The 17,779-nt window shown below is 39.2% G+C and overlaps 1 protein-coding gene across 2 annotated transcripts in view; it reads left to right on the top strand.

Moving 5' to 3' along the window:
- Positions 1 to 17,779, top strand: part of Akap13 (A-kinase anchoring protein 13) — a 271,423-nt gene that overhangs the window by 177,756 nt on the left and 75,888 nt on the right. For both annotated transcript variants that reach the window (XM_048434838.3, XM_048434846.3), the window contains 3 exons: positions 2,205 to 2,280; positions 5,163 to 5,296; positions 15,114 to 15,484. In XM_048434838.3, the coding sequence (XP_048290795.3) occupies positions 2,205 to 2,280; positions 5,163 to 5,296; positions 15,114 to 15,484 (581 nt within the window). The remainder of the gene's footprint in view (positions 1 to 2,204; positions 2,281 to 5,162; positions 5,297 to 15,113; positions 15,485 to 17,779) is intronic.

Raw genomic sequence — 17,779 nt, 5'->3', positions numbered from 1 at the left:
GGAGGACACGGAAAAGTTTTGTTTGTAAGCAGTTATCAGTTGGAGATTGCTTCTGGGATCCACATGTCCACTTCTCTGTTTAACTCCAGGACCCCATCAGGTGCAGACCTGTACAGGCCTATGCATGCTGCCTGTCTCTGTGAGTTCATGTGTGTACCAATCCTGTTGTATCTAGAAGGCCTTGATGCTTTGGTGTCCTCATCCTCTCTAACTCGTACACTCTTTCCTCCCCCTCTTCTGCAGAGCTCCCTGAGCCCTGAGGGAGGGATTTGATGGAGACATCCCATTTAGGATTGAGTGTGCTAAGGTCTCTTACTCTGTAAGATATCTGGCTGTGGATCTCTGTGTGTCTTAGTTAAGGTTTCTAGTGCTGTGAAGAGGCTCCATGACCACAGCAAGTCTTATAAAAGAGGTTCAGTCCATTATCATCATGGCTGGGAGTGTGGCAATGTGCAGGCAGACATGATGCTGGCTACTTCTTGGTCAGAAAGTAACAGGAAGTGGTCTGTGACTCTTAGGGGAGCTTATGCAAAAGAGTCTTCAAAGCCTGCCCCCACAGTGACACACTTCCTTCAACAAGGCCACACCTCCCAGTGGCGCCACTCCTATGAGCTTCTGGGGGCCTGGTACATTCAGACTACCACACTATGTTGTTCTCCTTTGCTGCAGGAGCAAGTCTCTCTGATGATGGCGGAATCTCTGAATATAGCAGAATATCATTAGGAGCCATTTTAATTTTTAGACCAATAATAGGTCTCTGGGCTATCTAGTCTCAGCTTCTTGGTCACCTAAGCAGTGTCAGGTAAAGGCTCCATTTCTTGGAGTGGGCCTTTGGTCAGATTAGATGTTGGCTGGTTACTCCCACAAACTGTGTGCTACCATTGCACTTGCATGTCTTACAGGCAAGTACTCATCATCAGTGGGGGGGGGGGCGGCTGGGTTGGTGTTTATTTACCTTGCTCCTGGAACTTCTTTAGTGAAGGAATTTTAAAGTGTTAACTTTTTGTTCTAAGCAATGTGTTAGTGATATCCCGTAAGTTTTTATGTGGAAGGTTTAATTTGTATTCAGTTTTTATTTTCTTTAATATTTCTTATATGAACTGTGGGTTACTTAATAGTGTTATCTTTACACTTTTTTTTTCTCTCTTTTTAAGATTTGTGTGGGATTCCAGTCTTTTGATTTGGGCTTCTGGTTAGTGTTGTGGTTTAAAAAAAAAAAAAAGCAAAATTTTTGTGATTTTAATCCTATTAAATCTGCAGCTTATCTTATGTATTAGAGTCCAGAAGTTTTATTTTGTTTTGTGTTTTGTGTGTCACCGTATGAATATTCCAAGTGCGCTTAAGAATGCCCTGCTACACGTTCTGCATGTTAGTTAGGTGGGATGGCTGGATGTCTCTGAAGTTCTCTAGATCCTTGTATCTATCTACTTGTTCTGTCGGGTCCCAGGAACAGAGTGTTGAAATATGTAATGTTAATTTAAAAACACATATTACTTAAACGTCAATGAAATTAGTAGGTTGTAATGATAAGGATAGTTAAGCAGTGTGTTAAGGGATGGAGTCCCTTTGCATTTCCAAGTCTTGCACACTTCAGGGTGCCAGTCCTTGCTGTGTTTTACCCTTCTGAGCCTGCTGCCTTTGGTTTAATAGAAGTGATGTGAACTTCTTGTAGATATTATGATCATTTGATGAGAAAATGAGCTGGAATTCTCTTTAGTATTTCAAGACAGGGTTTCTCTCTATAGCCCCCACTGTCCTTGAACTTACTCTGTAGGGCAGGTGAGTGCTGAATTCTTCACATAGTAACTGCTGTATAGTTATTTATAAATAGGAATTATTTTTTTATTTTTAAAATTTTCAAATTGTGTATGTTTTTCAGAATTGCAAGTTGTGATGCCAAATGTGTGGTTTTAGTATTCTTTCTTTGTATTTGTTGATTTCACCCGTGGTCTGTACTGTGACTTGCCTTTTGTGAACCTTTTCCCATTGCTTTATTCCCGTAAGCCATTATTACTGACAGTCTTTTCAGAGCTTTTAGCTCAGTGTAGATTGTCTTCTTTATATTACAGTAGAGTTTGACAGGTTTTTTGGCATAATTTTACTTACCTTGCAATAAAATACTAACATTCAGAGGGTGTGAACAATACATAGATTTTTAGAGCTATACAGTTACCTGATTGAAACAAATTGTTTTTCTCTTCCAGATCAACAGAGAAAGCTGGTGTACCATAGAGCCATGCCCTGAAGCAGCATCTCTTTTGACTTCCAAACAGAGTTCAGGTAGGCCTGTTGATTGTCTTGCTTTGAAGAAATAATTTGATGTTGTGATCTGCCATTCTGGAATTTATTATACAATAATTCAGAAGAAATGCGTATGTAAAGGTTAGTTTGTAAGCATGATTTCATAATCAAAATAAAAGCACTAAAGTTTTTCTTAATTTTATTTTAGGAATTATTAGTAATTTTAGAGATCATGTGGTTTTATGGTTGTTACTCATTTGTAAAGCAATGTGGTAGTGTAAACTACAAGTATGTGTTGCTGGGGACCAAACCTGTGGTTCTTATTTTTTGACTGTGTTAATGCAAAAAACAAACACAAGAATTCATAGCTCTTGTCTCAAAGAGGCTAAGAGATAGTTTATTCTAGAGCCACATTTGAGTGGCCATAGCCTAGGAACACAGATGGGATACCCCAAATTCCATGTTCCAATTTAGAAGCAGTTTCATAAAGAAGTTTTTATAGCAATAAAACATAGAAAGCCATAAATGAATAAATTAAATACTTTGGTGGAAATGAATGATGCTCTACTTTAAGCCTCAAATGCCATCTGATGATATTTTTAGCTTTGGGTTTGGTGGAAGGTAGCAGTCTGCTCCATTTATATATTCCAAAAGATTCTTTTGTCTATTAGTCACAGGATGTTATTCCAACATAGAGGTAGATGAGGAATGGCTCTTCTGGGGGTAAAGCTAGCCAAAATAAGGTAATTAATCTCTGGACCTTCAACATTCCAGCTTCTCCACATCACAGTGGTCCTAATCAATCTGTCTTTGCAGACACGGTGTCTTTCCAAGAAGTCTCGGTGACAGCTGCATACTAGAATAAGCTGGGCTAGAGAGCTTTGAAAATACATGACACCTTAGTCTTGCCCTTAGTAACTCAGATTTAGTGGGCTGGAATGTGGCCTGGGCATCCACTGGGCATCCATTTTGGGCTCCTTCTGTTGTCCTGAGTAGGCAGAAAGGAGAATTTCCTTCCATGCCCGTGCATATTAGTCACAACAAATCGAGTTAAGATCGTACCTAGTTAGGAATCCTTTACCCCAGGTTCAACCAGTTCTGCCATAAGGTACATTCCCCAGTGTCTGGATTCCATCTCTTTCATCTGTAAGGTATTACTGGGCTGCCTCCTAGAGGGGTGTTGCACAGACAGCTAGGTGAGGAACTGTCTCTGAGCTCACGCCGCTGCTGTCTTCTGCGCTGCTGAACGAGCAGTAACATTTTGCATTTTTTAGTTCTCCAGTTCACTTCATCACCAAAGCCTCTATTTACTTTCTCATTTTTACTAATCTCTGTAGAAATTATCAGTCCTTCTTATTTGCTGGCCTTTTTGGATACAGTTTAGTTGTAGATGTCTTGCAGTACTATTTAAGTTGAGAAAAGATTGCCCTAGTCTTTTAAGTCCTGAGAAATTTTCTGTCATTTCTCAACTCTGCTTGTATTACAAAAGAAGTAACTAAAACAGACCTGGAAAATGTTTTCACACTTCTTGAGAGTGCTACTTCAGAATATTATGTATGGTTGTGTGCGGGGCCTAAAAACTCAAACGTGTTGGAGGTAAAAGTATGCACACAACTATGTTTCTGTTATTTTAGCTGACAGGGACTTTTCTGAAAGTATAGCCAGCTACCCAAGAATGAAACTTCTGCCATGTGATTGTTGAGTAAAGTCTTGGAATTTGAATATTCAAAATGCATAAGGACCTCTAGACATCACTGCTCAATCTATTTCATTAAGGAAGTAGATTTGAGTTGCAGTTTTTTCAGGTCATAATCGTGAATTGTTCAAACACCCCTTTACAGTATAACTCCCAGAATAAGCAGTGTGGTCATACATTAAGGATCAATGAATCCTGAACTTCATTTAGGCATATGTATCACACACCTGCAGTATGTTCCACCCACGCCTCTTGTCTAGTTATTACATTTCTAATTTGCTGTTTACTGTCAGTACAACTCTTTAGGCATATACATGTCATCCCATTTTAATGGTACAGAAGCAAAGACCTACAGGGTTAAATTACCTGTTAAGCAAGATCCATCTAAACATCCTAAAATCATTATTGTTTACTCTTGTTTCCAATTCATACTTTAATATATTCTTCATTAGGAAGGGAATATAGGAAGAAAGTAAGGATTCTGTCTCTTAGCCAGCATCCCTGTTTTCCCCAGGCACAATATGGAGAATTTTTTGATGTTTTCCAAGTGGCAAAAGAGGCGGTAATAGGGGCTGGAGAAATGGCTCAGCGGTTAAGAGCATTGACTGCTCTTCCAGAGGACCCGGGTTCAATTCCCAGCACCCACATGGCAGCTCACAACTGTCTGAAAATCCAGTTCCAGGGGATCTGACACCTTCACACCAATGCACATAGAATAAAAGATAAATAAATCATAAAAAAAATTTTTTAAAAAAAGAGGCGGTAATAGAAAAACCCACCAACTGTACTAAGTCTTTGTTTACTGTATAGAATGGGTTGGGGGCTAAAATACCCATAATTATGGTCTTTTGAAGAAACCATACGATTTCCATTGAACTAACATTGTGAAATTATCCACTAAGCTCATAATTGTGACTGAAAGATTTAAGATTAACTTATAGATCCTGCCTCCTTATTGTGGTATTCTTTTTATAATTCTGCAATGAAATTGTCTCTTACTGTGTTAATTTGTACCACAAGATTGTGAATAGCCCATTCTGCAGGAATACATTAAATGTCTTCCCAGAATCTAGCCAAATGCCTAACTTTGTAAATATCTAAAATAGAAGAGAGGCTAGGAAAGCAAAGAGGTAGGTGAAAAATAGAGAAAATGACTAAATGTTGGTATGAAACAGAAAGTGAAATTTTTTTTTAAGGTGTTGGTTAAATAAATGTTCTTTTTCAGAATGCGAAAGCTTCCTAGATGTTGGACTGGGCACAGAGTGTGCCTCAAAAGAAGGCGTGCTTCAGAGATCAGGGAGTGATCCTGACCTCTTCCACTCCCCCACTGACGAAATGGACAGCATCGTCTTCTCCAAGGTATTGGAGGAGCCAGAGTTCTCCTAGTCTCATTTGGCCTTACTTAACCCTGTTTTACTGTGATTTTTCCGCTTGTGCTCATTGTCATCCATGACTTTAATGTGTGGCTCTAGCTAACGGACTGTGATCCAGCTAGGCCGTGTGTCCTCTACTCTGAGTGACTGTGCGGGGACTTACTTTGTTTTGCCTCTTTCTCTCCCTCCCTCCCTTCCTTCCCTTTCTAAGCTGCAGCAAACGGCCTAGCTGGATCACTCAGAAAGGGGGCGGGGGTAGAAGTATTCTATTTGAAGAAGGAAATTCCATATTGCCAGGGCTTAGAAACAGGTATTGGCCAGGTTATTAGCTGTATCTTCTGAAAAATGATGGCTGGTTACATGAGTGGTTTGAAGCTTGCATTGAAGTCAAAAAGCATGGGAGTTCCTTTAGAATGAACTAAGTCAGATGACAGTGAACACCCTTCAGTGGTTAGGAAGGGACCGCAGCTCAGACTGCATGATGTCATATATATAAACTAACCATAGAGTCATTCTGATTAATGTGTGGATGCCTGGAACGCACTAAGTCTGGTGACGTCATCTTTCATCCAGACTGCTTAATTGGGACTTTCTAGATCTCTGGTAGAGAACTTAAGCTTTTCCTCTAGTGAAGAGCTAGGGAAGATGGCGGTTGGAAGCTTGAGTTCGTTTCTGTGTGAAGCAAGTTCTGTTTTGTCCTCTAAGAGGGCAGGTCATGCTGTACTCAGTTACATGCCACAAATGGTTTTCCCAATAGAAGGACTGAAGGGGCAAAAACATTGTAGCAGCTGTGCAGAAGAGTCTTCCTTCTGGTTTTCTGACTTTGAGGAAGTTCTGAGAGCAGTTTTGTTAGTGGGTGGTGAAACACTCCAAGACAGTATGATGTTTCTGTGCTTGACTGTTGCAGTATAGGAGCGATGTCATAAAATTCTACTCTTTTCATTTTTGTCCGTTAGTCCTCATATTCCATTTGTTCTTCACTCGCCCTTTCTACTTCCTTTGATTGTCTTCTGAGGGCTCTTGAAAGCGTTTCTGGTACGACTAGGATTTCTGTCTTTGTCTCTGGCTGGCCAGGTTGTTGGTGCATGCCTGAAATCGTAGCACTCAGGAGGCTGAGCTAGGAGGATTGTGAACTTGATGTAGTAATTCGGCCCAGTCTTGAGGGGTTTGGGGAAGATTTGCCTTTGAAGTCAAATAGGAAGAGAAAAGCCAGTGTTTTTTGTTTGGGGACCTTCTTTGTTTTGCCTCCCTGCCTCCCTTTCTTTCCTTCCTAAGCTCTTAACAAATGCATTTTTTTAAATTACAGTTTTGGGGAGGAGGGATATGTGCTTCCGCGCTCATGTAGAAGTCAGATAAATCTTCTAGCTTTAAAACAGGCTCATAATGATGGGAACTGGCTAATGAATGCTTAAGAGATTATCAAGCAACTGTGTATGGTTGTGTATCCTAATAGTAAAAACTTTCAAGATTTATTTTTATGTCTAAGTGTGTTGGGAGTGTGGCTCATGGAGGCCAGAAGCAGGCATTGGATCTCCCGGAGCTGGAGTTAGAAATTGTATAAGATGCCCAACATGAATCCCGGGAACTGAGCTCAGAATCTTTAGGCAAACTGTAAATGCTCTTAACTGCTGAGCCATCTCTTCAGCTTAAGATTTGTTAAGTTGAATAACCTTCCTTCAGGAAACATTTGTTCGCTTGCCTTTTAGATATATAACTAGTGGACGGCTTGTCCCAGGTGTTACCTTCTCCTCAGAGAGATCATTATTTCTGATCACTAAATTGCATGGTTTGCTTACTTTAAAAAAATAGAATTTTTTATGCTTTACCATCTTACTCAAACTATTAAAAGCATGCAGGAGATATTCATATAAAGAAACTTTGCTGCACATTTTTCCCAGGGAGAGTAGACTTTATTTTTTAAAGCTGAAACATGCTCCTCAGACAAACTTCCACCTACACTGTAAACTGGAGTGCCTAAAGAAAAGCCAGCCAGGGCAGGTGAACTTTCACCTTCGTGCATGCGTGAGAATGTCCAGATTTGCTGGGGCCGGGTGTGGGTGGAGGTTGGGATGTTTCCTCCCATTTCTTCTTCCAAAGCTGCAAATGACCAATTTTCCTAGGATTTATAAAATTGAGGGCTAGTTAATAATACTGACAAGACACTGACCTGAATTTTATGTACATACATTTCATATACATACATACATACATACATACATACATACATACATATATTGTTACGGTCTTCTGGCCTCGAGTCACCCACCACTACCCCTCATGGGACCGCCCCCCCCTTGTATCTTTAAAAAAAGAATAACATACATATAAATATATGTATGTATATAAAATTTTATGTGTCCAGCAATCCAGGTAGGTAGCTTTGTTCCTTATACCATCCAAGGACTAGGTTTTGGTTGGTGTGTGCTGGCTAGTTTTATGTCAGCTTGACCCAGGCTAGAGTCAATTGAGAAAAGAGAACCTCAATTGAAAAAATGTCCCCTAACAAGCCTATGCTGCTTTTTTGTTTTGTTTTGATTGATGAGAGAGTACCTAGCTCACTGGTACCACCCCTGGGCTCCTGGTCCTGGGTTCTATAAAAATGTAGGCTGAGCAATCCATGAGGAGCATAGCTTGTCAGCAGCACCACTTCATGGCATCTATATCAGCTCCTGCCTCCAGACCTACCGTTTTGAGTTCCTGCCTTGACTTCCCTCTGTTGGACTGTCATGTGGAAGTTTAGGGTGAGATAAACCCTGTCCTCCCCAAGTTGCTTTTGGTGGTGATGTTCTGTCACAGCAATAGGAACCTTAAGACCATTGGTAAGGAGGTTTGCCTAAAATAACTGTACGACTGGGTAACAGAATTGAGGCTTAACTTTAAAGGCTCTTCCTGTTTTGTTACTTTGCTGTCAGTCTCTTTACTGTGGCTCTAAAAATCAACGATTTAAGTCAAGACTGTGTTGGTAGATGGGCCGTCAGTCTCTTAAAGCCGTTTGTCTCTGGCCATTATTGGGGCATGTGCTGTCGACGTCACAGTCTTTCGGTGTCTTCCCAGGGCCTTTCCCTCCACTCTTTCCGACTTTAGGGGCTGGAGGGAATCTTTAGGCAAGCCATTGCAACATGCTTTTCTGTGAACTCTGAGTGGTGCATTAGGTCACTTCCTGCAGCAATTTGTTTATCTCTGGCCCACAGGAAGTCTCTTTAACAACATGCACCTCCTGGGAAATGTGACTCTGTGATGAGTGTCGAGAGCTTAGTGTTTATTCTTACAAATATTTGCTGGTTCCCAAGTTCAGTATTAGATCAGCAGCGTAAAACTTATACTTTGTTGTTAAAGTGAGATGAAGTCCTGTGATCCTTTTTGGCACTAGCTGAGGAAATGTCCTTGATGTACATGACTCTGATCTGGGACATGAGGTTCTTAGATAGAATGCTCTACATGAAAAGATTATGTGATTTGAGGCATGTGATGAGTATTTAAAATGTGGGCTCTTGTTTTTCAAGATTATTATGTCTTGTGTATAAAATAAATATTTGTTTAATAAATGAAGGGCTATTCGTTTGGCAGTATTAAACATGATTTCTTCAGGTGTAGTATCAACCTATAAAATGTGTGACAGTTTTTTCCTATCTTGTGATTAGTAATATAATGTTTATCTTTCTGTAGATAAATGCATAGATGTTATAACTTTCTAAGAGAAAGGCATTCCTCCACCCAATATTGTATTATAAAAATATCCGCGCACAAAAAAAAAATAGAACTGTTGGGTCTTGCAGTGAGTACCCATACACTTACCTTCCAGCTTCTGTCATTGTTTTATTGTTTACTTATTACATAGCTGTGCTTCTGTTCACAACCAGTCTGCCTAAATTACATTTCAAAACAAATTACAGGTGTGTCCATACACATCACGTGTACATTCTTAGAAGCAGTATTTTTCTATACTTGAGATTGGGGTGTAATATTGTGTGTGTGTGTGTGTGTGTGTATGTGTAATTTATATATAAATCCCGAGAATCCCATTACTTTTGGTAAACACATCCTCCACATTTGTAACCTGGAGCTACATGAGCACATAGGCTATAAGCCTAACTGTGGAAAGTCTCCTCACACGACTCCCTTTTCAGTGGCCATTCAGCCCTCCAGAAGAAACACAAAAGATGTTTTTTCTCTGATTCAGAAAGTCATATAAATGGGAGCTGAAGAATATTGTTTCTCCTACACAACCCTGGGAGTGGAATTCTTAGTCATACAAGAAACTGGCCACCTCTCTACCGTTCTCACTCATGATGTGTGTGAATCCCAGTCACTCTGCATCCTTAGTAACAAACACAGTTGTTTTAATGTTAACGTTTCTGGTATCCATGCAGTGTTATCTCATTATGGTTTTGATTTGTATTTCCTGACAACTAGTGATATTAAACAGATTTTCACATGTCCATTGGCAAGTTATGTGTCTTCCTGAATAGTGTGTCTGTTCATATCTTTGCCCATTAAAATAATTGGATTATTTTTTGATATAGAGGAGTGGATGATATATATCCTGGATACTGCTCCTTTGTTAGGTTCATCATTTGCAAATGTTTTCTCTTTCATCACTTACGTAAATGTGTCTTGGTTAGCTAACATGTCTAATTCGATGAGATAACTTAACAGACTCTTGTTCAACTTACTGCTTTGTGTGTCTTCCTGTTTGCTTTTCTGTGCCTGTGTTGATGTTTTGCTTTAAAGGTTCATCGTTTTTGGCTTTTATTTTGAGGATTAAGCTGTATCTCAGTATTATATTTATAACTTTAACAACAGCTTTGTGGTTTACTTAGGAAGATTCAATCCTGACTGTTTTTAGAACTATGTAAAGATCTTAAAAAGTGGGGTGGAAACACCTGGCTGTGCCTGCTGGCCAGCAAAATTAGAATCTTGAGTTAACTTTTTTTTCTCACCTCTAAAATGGAAATAAGAATATTTACTAAATCAAATAATAGGAAGAATTAAAGGGGATACTATATCTAAATCACTTGTAAAACCTCACGTGAAAAACATGCTGTACAAAACTACCAAGGAACTTACAAAGTTTTTAAAATAAAAAATAAAACCTCACATTGAAGTAAGCACCTAATAATTATGTTCAAATTCATATCATAATTATTTAATAATAGTAATAGTTTCCAAGTTTTTATATGTATAATGTCCTTTTATTTAGGCCTTTCCATTAATTTAAGCAAAACAGTGTCTTTGGACCATTTTATGACCCACCTTCTGCCCTCAAGTGGAGCTATCTATTTAGGGTCATTGAGTGTACCAAGCGGCCACACTCATGCCCATTTACTGCATAGAGTACTCGTAGGGACTTTAGCTACCTTGACTGCTTTTGCAAATTTTCAGTATTATACAAAGTCTAAGGGAAAAGATAGTGGTAGAGGTGGGGGGGGGGGGGTAGGTGTATGTTTTCCAATTCTACATTCAAGATTCAAAATAAGCATAAAAGCTCAAAGAGATGGTTTATTGGTCAGCCACACGTGTAGACTCAGTCTCAGTTTCTCCAATATTTCTTCTCCTACCTCTTACTGTACGTTCTCAGTCCCTTCTATTCTTTTTACTCTTTGTTCTTAACATTTGATGCAGCAGAGTAGGGAGAAGGGCTTGAATTATGTCAAGACCCAAAATAGCTAGTTTCTAATTACACATAAATCAAATATCATGAATTGAAGCCATAGTACCTTCCTCTAGACCAGTGGTTCTCAACCTTCATAACACTGCAACCCTTTAAAACAGTTCCTCAAGTTGTGGTGCCTTCCAACCATACAATGATGTTATTGCTACTTCATTACTGTAATTTTGCTACAAGGTATCTGATATGCGATCCCTGTGAAAGGGCCATTCAGTACCCAAAGGGGTTGCAACACACAGGTTGAGAACTGATGGTTTAGGCAAATATTTTGGGATCCATGATCTCTTTAAAGAAAAACTAACATACGGAAGTGCTTTTAAGGAAGACCTCAGATTTTAGGCTTAGAACATCTTATTAAAGAGGTTAAAAGTGCTTTCTCTCTTCTTATAAAAAGTAGAAACACAGTGTGGATAGGGTGTAGTAAATAGTGAAGTAATAGTTTCATGTCTTATTTTATATATCTCTAAGATTTTATATCTTACACTTAGTGGATCTAGGGACTAGAATTTTCTTCAGAAAAGAGTTTGAGTTTCTAAGAATCTTGTATTTCTTCAACTCTGTATTAATTATGACTTAGACAGTGCCTTTCCATAACTAACACAGAAGACCCAAAGACCACGAATTTATGTCCTGAATACCAGAGAGGCCATGTCTTCATGCCAGCACCCAGGAGGCTTAGGTCAAGGATCTAGAATTCAAGGTCAGTCTTGCACCACACAGGGAGATCCTGTCTTTACAGAAAGAGGAGGCAGCATTCTTGTTAGATAGAACAGTGTGGCTAAATGTCATGCATCTGTTAGGGTGATATGACTACCATAGAAAATGCATGACCATATATGAAGCTGACTTCTGGTTAGGGAACTCACAATTTTCTTTGTTCTTTTTATTACTTTTTTACATTTATTTACTTATTTATTTTGGGTGTGTGTGTGTGTGTGTGCATGTCCATGCCATGGTACTTGGGTAGAGGTGAGAAGAAAACTTGGAGAGACAGTTCAGTCCGTCTGTCCTTCTAACCCTGGTCACTATTGGCCAAATGTGCCTTTGCCTGCTGAGTCATCTCACCATCCCACTCAAAACTTTCTGTATAACAGGACTAATAAAAGGGCATGGTAAAATTGGGAAATGCTTTTGAAGATATATAGAAGTCTTGGGGAAAAGTAATATAAAGCTTACTTTAGATTAAATCAAGTTATTATTATCCTTAGTTATATAATGATTAAGCTTAGTGTTAATTTGTAGGTTTTATTCTGTTTTTCCTGTAAGTAATGACCATAAACTAATGATAATGGGATAATTTAATAAAGATATTCAAGTGAAAGAATAGGGTTCTGTGTGACCCTTACTCTTACCAGGAATGTAAGACTGAAGACATCAAGTAGTTGCCTTGAAGACACTTTGTCATGTCTCATTGAGAACTAAGTTAGAATAAACATCAGGAAGTGTCAGAGTCTGTGTTGAGGATAGTCTTGTCAGATTTTTGCCTTTTAAAAAGTATGTGTGGGAGCTAGAGAGATGGCTCAGCCATTAAGAGCATTGACTGATCTTCCAGAGAACTTGGGTTCTATTACTAACGCTCACATGGTGGCTCACAACCATCTTTAATTCCAGTTCCATGGGATCTGGTGCCCTCTTCTGGCCCCCATGGGCACCTGGCATGTATGTGCACAGACATATTCCAACAAGACACCAAATACATAAAATAATTTTAAAAAGATAGATGAGGACAGATTTTTCTCATTTTGTTTTAATATTGTAGCAAAAGATAGATACATTTTTTAAGAGTTTGATTTAAGAGTTTTGAATTGGAGCTGGGAATATAATTCAGTGATACAGTTCAGGCCCAATTGTATCATGTAACATGTAAGACCTAAACTCAGTTCCTAGCGCGCGCACACACACACACACACACACGCACACACACACACACCTACCAAGAGTAAGTTGATGAATGGGACTATTTTATTTCTTCTAGAAATGTCCTTTTCAGACTGGGTGCCAAGTGGAAAAGACTGGGAGGTGTTTCCATACTGAAAACAACTGTCTTTCAAAGAACAAGCCTTAACTCAGAACCTTTGTTTCCTACAGTGTTCCTCCTTAGTGTTTTAGCCCAGGCTATCCTGAAATTCCTGAGCTTCCTGCTTTATCTTCTAAGTGCTAGGATTACAGGTTATATATCATTATGTTCCACCAATAATTTTATTTTAAGATAATTCCTCTTGCCCATTAGAAGGTACCTGATGAGGCAGTTTTATTTTGCCTATTGAACCAGTGAAGGGACTCTTAGCTTCTAACTAACATCAAGATCTTGTTCTCATAGGGTTTTTAAAAGGCGACTGAAATAACACAATAGGATTGTTTAAATCAAAGTAACCTGGATTCGTGTCTTGATTTGCTGTTAACTGTTCAATGTTCTGTGTAGTATGTCTAATAAAAACCCAGAGACAGATATTGGGGTTCAACCTGAAGGTCAGAAAAGCAAAACAGACAACCACTGAGACTTTACCTCAGTCTGAAATGGCGATCCTGCCTCCAGGAATCTCAGAATGAGACTGTCTGAGAACTGTCTCCTCCCGTTTTCTATTCCTCGCTAGTGCTGGGATTAAAGGCCTGCACCACTACTACCAGATTCTATGGCAAGCTAGTGGCTACTGGGATTAAAGGTGTGTGTCACCATTGCCTGGTCTGTAAGGCTGGCCAAGATGGCTGTTTTACTTTCTGATCTTCAGGCAAACTTTATTTATTAAAATACCAATGAAATGTTACTACAGTTCTGGGTCTCAACTTTTCTGACCTGTCAGTGTCTTTTCTCTCCATTCATCTCACACTATCTAAAAAACACCCCAGGATATTGAGCTTTTCAGAGTGAAGGTAGGCAGATGCCCAAAGTGTAGAGAGGTGCCGTTCACAGGTGGTGGTGTGCCTTGTGTCACAGGCACTGTTTAGGCTTTAAAAAGACGCCAACTTCAGGGCTGTTTTCCATCCCAGTGAGGAAACGGCTCATTAGTTCTTGTGCGTCTTAACCTCTTTAAGAGTTTCTCTTAAAAATTATGTCTTCCTTTCCCTTTTTGTTACGTTTCCAGTTGTTGTGTGTATGCATGGGTGTGTGTGCCGTGCCATGTTTGTGGAAGTTAGAGAACAGCTTGTCCTTCAGTTAGTCTTATGAAGACCCTGCTCCAAAGTCTGCGGGCTCAGCATCGCTACCTCTAATCCCATACTCGGGAGGAATGGCATTTGCTGTGAGTTTAAATTTTGTGAGTTTAAGGCCAGTCTGATCTACATGGTGACAGCCAGGGCTTTACAGTGAGAGCCTGTTTTAAAGATTTTCTTTAATGTCACTAAATTAAGGGTATTCTGCGTGCCTTTACTTCTTTCTTGTTCCTTGTCTAATGAAAACCCAAAATAACCTTTTGGTTTTTTGTGTAATATGAAATGGAGTCAATCTTTCCTTCACTCATAATGTTGTGTACTTGATATCTCTCACTAAGCAGAGAATGTCAAGCTACTAGAACAAGATTTGCATGATTCCTCTTAGGTACTAGAGTTTAACCAGGAAAGGAGCATTATCACCTTATTAAACACCCTATTAGGATTATTTTATGTGATTTGGCTTCAGAACACTTAACCAAGTCTCACTAAGATGAGAAATAGTAGCGTGCAGACTTTTGGTGGGATTAAAACTATTGGGCAGTTTCGTAAGTAAATAACAGTCATACTTGGCTTTGGAATAGTGAATTCTCTACCTTATTGTAGCTGTACAGGCTGACTTGTTTCAGTTTGATATTCTAAAAACCTAGTATGAGCTTACTTAGAGTTTCATACAGCAGAAACCCTAGAGACTAATGAATGGTTTTCCTCACTTTGGTTGATGGTGGGTTGAAAGAACTAAACTAAGAATTGAAAATTTAACATGTCTTCTGTATAGTCTAGTGCCTTTAGTAAAATGACGAAGTTATAAATCTAGAGCATTACTCTATTGGAAGCCAGGAGACTTAGAATCTAACTGAAGTCATGGATTTGAAAAAACGATCAGCTGAAGTCTGTTATTAATCTTGCCTGTGTCCAGTCAACTATGAAGCCTTGACTTGGTATCTTCTTGGTTGTGTTGGCTTCAACACTGCTCTCTCTGTTGCAGCCTGAAGAAGAGCAGTTGCTTTGTGACAGCACAGGATCCAGTTCCTCTACAGATGACGCAGCTTCCCTGGATCGGCACTCTTCTCATGGCAGCGATGTGTCCCTTCCTCAGACTTCAAAGTTGAATAGGTCCAGGAATCATCAGGGCTCAAATGGCTTTTCCAGCCATGGCGTGGGACCTGAGCGTCGAGAGAGCGAGAGTGAGCCTGCTGGCTCTGGTGAGATGGAGGAGGAAGAAATGGACAGCATCACTGAGGTGCCTGCAAATCGCTCTTTCCTGCGGAGCTCCATGCGCTCTCTTTCCCCCTTCCGGAGACATAGCTGGGGTCCTGGGAAGAATGCAGCCAGCGATGCAGAAATGAACCAGCGGAGGTAAGATGAAACCTGTGCATTTCATAACTCAGTCTGTGTTCTCTTTTGGGAATGATCTGCTTTATTGTTACTGGATTTAAAAAAAAAAAAAAAAGGAGGAGACAGGTCTCTTTTCTCTAAAAGGTAATCCAGGCTTGGCAACCAGGCAAAGGTGTGTTCTGACTCCACCCTGGGCAGCCTGAGGAGTGTGAACTTTCCTTTCAATACATTTGTGATAATGTAAACTATTACTGTCAAATAGTGAGTATTTAGTAAATAATAAGCCTGATCAATCAGTGAAATTCATGAATCTGGAAGAGAGAATTCTGTTAACTTATGAAATCTTACAGTCTCAACACATCTGACTGGTGTGGTGTTTCCTGAGGATCACAGCCATATGTTTCTGATACAGAAATTTGATAATGTCTAAATTATCAATATGTAATTCCCAAGAGGACACAAGATGCATACACTAAAATTGTTGGTTTTTTTCCTATGTGTCATACAGTTTGAGGAATTTTTACAAGTTTTACCCAGCTTTGTCCCTCAGTTTGGCAGCAGCCTGTAAGAAGTTGGGTTGGCTTCTGACCTCTTGACTTTAATTCTACAGACCTATATTGTAGCATCTAACAGGTTGCAGGTGTGCTTGCCCCGGAGCTGCTTTACCTGGCTAAAAAGATGCTCTCAGCCAGGAAAAGAGGGTGCTGCTTGTTTTTAGTTTTGACTGATTTTTGAAATAGCGTTTTACTATATAGCTGTAGCTGACATGGAGCTCATTGTTTAGTACAGGCTAACAATTAACTCCAGACAGTTCTCCCTAGCTTAGTCTTTGAATTTTTGAGCCTGCAGACAGGAGCTACCATACTCAGTTACTGATAGTTGCTTTAAAACAATTGTTATAAATAATGCAATTATTTTTTTCCTTCCTCATTATATTAAGACTAAGTACATGTAATCTTAATCAAATTGTCAGGGTTTTGTTGTTGTTGTTATTTTGAGACAGAGTCTCGTGTAGCCAAGGCCAGCCTGAGTGTCTCTATATAAGGCAGACTTAGCCTCCTGATCCTCCTGCTTCCGCCACCCAAGTGTTAAGATAACAGGCACTCACCGCTTCTTTTAATTTTTTAATATGTATGAGTGTTTTACCTGAATATGTATCTGCACTATGTGTGTGCATGGTGCCCAAGGAGACCAGAAGAGGGCATCATGTCCTCTAGATCTGGAGTTACAGACAGTTGTAAGCCACAGTATGGGTGCTGGGAATCAAAATCCAGTCCTCTAGAAGAACAGCTAGTGTTTTTAATTACTGAGCTATTTTTCCAGACCTTCGTTTATTCTTTTAATCAGCCAACACACATTGAGCTTTCTTTTTAGGTCTGGCAGTATCATAGGTTCTAGAGAAATAGAGGTAAACAAGATATTACTCCCTGCCCTTGCAGAGCTCAGAATCAAACTATACTTCACTGGTTTGCCCATTTTTTTTCAGACTCTTTTCATAGCAAATTGTCTTACATTGTTTTTTAATCTTCTCCATGATAATATAAAGGTGTTGTTTTCCCATAGTTGCCAAATAGAAGACTGTTATGGACACTTTGCATCATCTACAGTGGAATCTAGGTTTCTAATCACAGTCAGATCTTTGTACAATCTCATATTATTCCATGGCATTAGGATAGTAGTTTAAAATAATAAGCTACATTGTGTTTATATCCTTTTGAAATCTCAGGTTATATAAAAACTAATTTCTAAATGCTTTCCTTCCCAGTTTTATACATCCTTTTTCCTTTTAAAATAGTGACAGAGACATCAGGAATGATTTTGAATCAAAACTTACTCCCTGAAGCCCGAGTAACTTCTTGATAGGGTATCCTGAGATGATAAAGAGCTGACTGGGGATGGGGATTCATTTTATGTATAACTCACCAGAGATCTGTTTTTAAATAACTGATTTTAGAGTCATTTTTAATCATGTAGCTCAGGTGGAAAAAAATTGAAGCCAGATTTAATGATTTGCCCAAGATTTCTTGGTGATCTTAGACTTGTTACCTATTTGTATTTTCAGCCTGTGTATCATGTTTGTTTAAACTTAGTATAAAAGAACTATCTAGTACTGTCTTAATAGCTTGAGAGGCAATGGAATAGCAGTTAGGTTTTATCACTTTAATAGCTTGACTAGTTTGTATATTATTGTATATTTTATTATCTGAATTTTAAAGCCTGAAGAAAACCCCTTTAATGTGTTGAATGGCGCTTTTCTCTGAGCCATGTATTTTGTCACTTATGCTAATCTTCATGACTCATCATCCAGTTAACTCT

Source organism: Myodes glareolus, chromosome 24, assembly GCF_982192425.1.
Source record: "Myodes glareolus chromosome 24, mMyoGla1.1, whole genome shotgun sequence".
Lineage (NCBI taxonomy): Eukaryota > Metazoa > Chordata > Mammalia > Rodentia > Cricetidae > Myodes > Myodes glareolus.
The sequence above is the reverse complement of the archived record's forward strand: the minus strand, read 5'-3'. Positions and strand labels throughout refer to the sequence as shown.